This window comes from Palaemon carinicauda, chromosome 24 (assembly GCF_036898095.1).
Source record: "Palaemon carinicauda isolate YSFRI2023 chromosome 24, ASM3689809v2, whole genome shotgun sequence".
NCBI classification, from domain to species: Eukaryota; Metazoa; Arthropoda; class Malacostraca; order Decapoda; family Palaemonidae; genus Palaemon; species Palaemon carinicauda.
The window spans coordinates 57,492,508-57,494,658 of NC_090748.1; the positions used below are offsets into that span (position 1 = coordinate 57,492,508).

A 2,151-nucleotide genomic window follows, 5' to 3' on the forward strand; every position below is an offset into this window, starting at 1 on the left:
CAAACACAATAATTACACTAATTTCATTGTGAGGCTGGAACTAAAATACATATTGTAAAGAATGAATACTCAAATTTCTAGATGGAGAAAGAAGCCGTAGAAAGCATAAAGATTCCTAGAAATCCATCGAAAATGTCAGATCAACAGGGAACACCACCGTAGCGAGGCGCTGCAAATAAAGGAATGACCGCCAGAGGGAGTTGGCGCGGTTGTGATACGATAGTAGTAGGGGAACCAATGTAACCTCTAATGCGGCTACCCTTCTAATTCTGCCACGTATCCTCCTCGAAGCGTAAAGGCTATTTGGGGTGCAGATTGCCATGTGGTGTGTCAAGAATACGTCCCCTGATTATATACGATACCCTTGAGAGTAAATCTTAAGGGTACTCGCGCCAAGAGTTAGAATTCTGTGAAACCTTTGGTTTGATTCTCTGGGAATATCACTGTAGTCATATATACCCTTGGGAAGCTACTAAAGGAACCTTCCATCAGGACGTCATGGCTTGAGCCCAAAAAAGTCATACACATCCCTACTGCTATGTTCATTAAACCTTTCACACCTTGGTACCTCTCTCATGACCACTTTCTTACAAACTTCAACTTCGTCCTCACTACTATCTTCACTGCCTAATCCCTTCTCGTTTCCTTCTTCCTCATTCGAATATAATGAATCTAATTCTGCACTCAAATTCCTATCTTTAACAAATCTCTTTTTACCCTTTTTCTTACTTATCACTTTCACCTGTTCATGATCATCCTCACTCTCATCCTGACGTTTCTTCTTTTCCCTCTTCACATTACTTTTACCTTTCTTTTCATTCTTCCTATAACCTTCCTGTTCATCCTTAAGATGCCTAATTCCCTTATCTTCAATCTCCCTATCACTCCCTTCCCCATTATCGCTCACCTTAGCCTTTTCTTCCACTATCAACCCCTTACCTGAAGCAGAAGCCACTCCTCCAACTGCACCTTCACTCGTGAACGTTTTCATCATCCCCATTACTTGCCCCATCATAGCTTCCATTCGTTCCTCATTCTCTTGCATACTAATCTCAAAACCTTCACCCACTCTCTCTACAGTTCCCTTTAGAGCTTTCAGTTCCTTTCGCATCTCTTCATTCTCACATATCAGCCTCGCATTCTCACGCAACAACTTCTCTTTCTCTACGGACAACTTCTGCTCACGCTCTTTAATCTACCGCAATTCCTCCCTCAGTAACTTGTTCTGCTCTTCCATTGTTATTTCTTCAGCCTTAAATCTAATTTCTAATCCTATCAGTCCTTCGTCCAAGAGTCCAGCTTCCAGTCCCACGTCGGCAGTCCCTGTTCGGGCGCCAAAATAATGTGGCTGGATGTTGCAAGAACAACCCCCACACCCTTGAATCACTCTAACTGACAATAGTCTCCTCAATACAAACTTTCCCCTTACGTTATCATAAAGAAATTTACTCCAGAAAACCTCAAGATGAGTCAAGGAAAAATGAAGAAAAGGTTCGATATGGAGAGTAAGGGCAGACAGTTTCCGATAGGAAAACAGGTATTAGTTTTCCTGCTGATAAAGAGATTCCTACTCACCAACAAGTTTCACGGATCATTCAAGATTTTGAAGAAGATCAGTGACCTGACCTACGTTATCGAAACCCCAGGATGAAGGAAAAATAAAAGGAAAGTACACATCAACCTACTGAAACCCTACTTGAGCGAAAACGAGATCGAAGGTTCACAAGTATGTAAAGCGCACACCATGCCATCCACAGAAGTCAACGACGGATATGAGGTAGGGGCAGTTAGCAAAGTGAATAATTCATCTATCAATCGGAATTTGGGAGAGAAATTAACTCATTTCAACCAGGAGCAATACGAGGAATTAAGCCGATTAGTTAGATGTTTCCCTGAAATTGTCTCGGGCGTCCTGAAACGAGCCAAACTGGTGAAGCATGAGATACACCTCAAAACAACGGAAAGACCATCTCAACAATGAGCCTATTGACTCTGGACGTATCGCCGAGAAGCCATGACAAAAGAAGTGGACTATTTGTTACAAAACGGATTAGCTGAACAAAGTTCTAGCCCTTACAGTTCTTTATGCTTGCCCGAGAGAAAACCGGACAGAAGTTTTAGGATGTGTACTGACTACCGAAAGTTAAACTC

At 42.2% G+C, this 2,151-nt stretch overlaps 1 protein-coding gene across 1 annotated transcript; it reads right to left on the minus strand.

The window, feature by feature from the left end:
- Positions 1–496: 496 nt before the first annotated feature.
- On the minus strand, positions 497–1,111 carry LOC137618390 (uncharacterized). Its single transcript, XM_068348559.1, has one exon. It carries the CDS (start codon positions 1,109–1,111, stop codon positions 497–499), a length of 615 nt encoding a protein of 204 aa, XP_068204660.1.
- Positions 1,112–2,151: the final 1,040 nt, after the last annotated feature.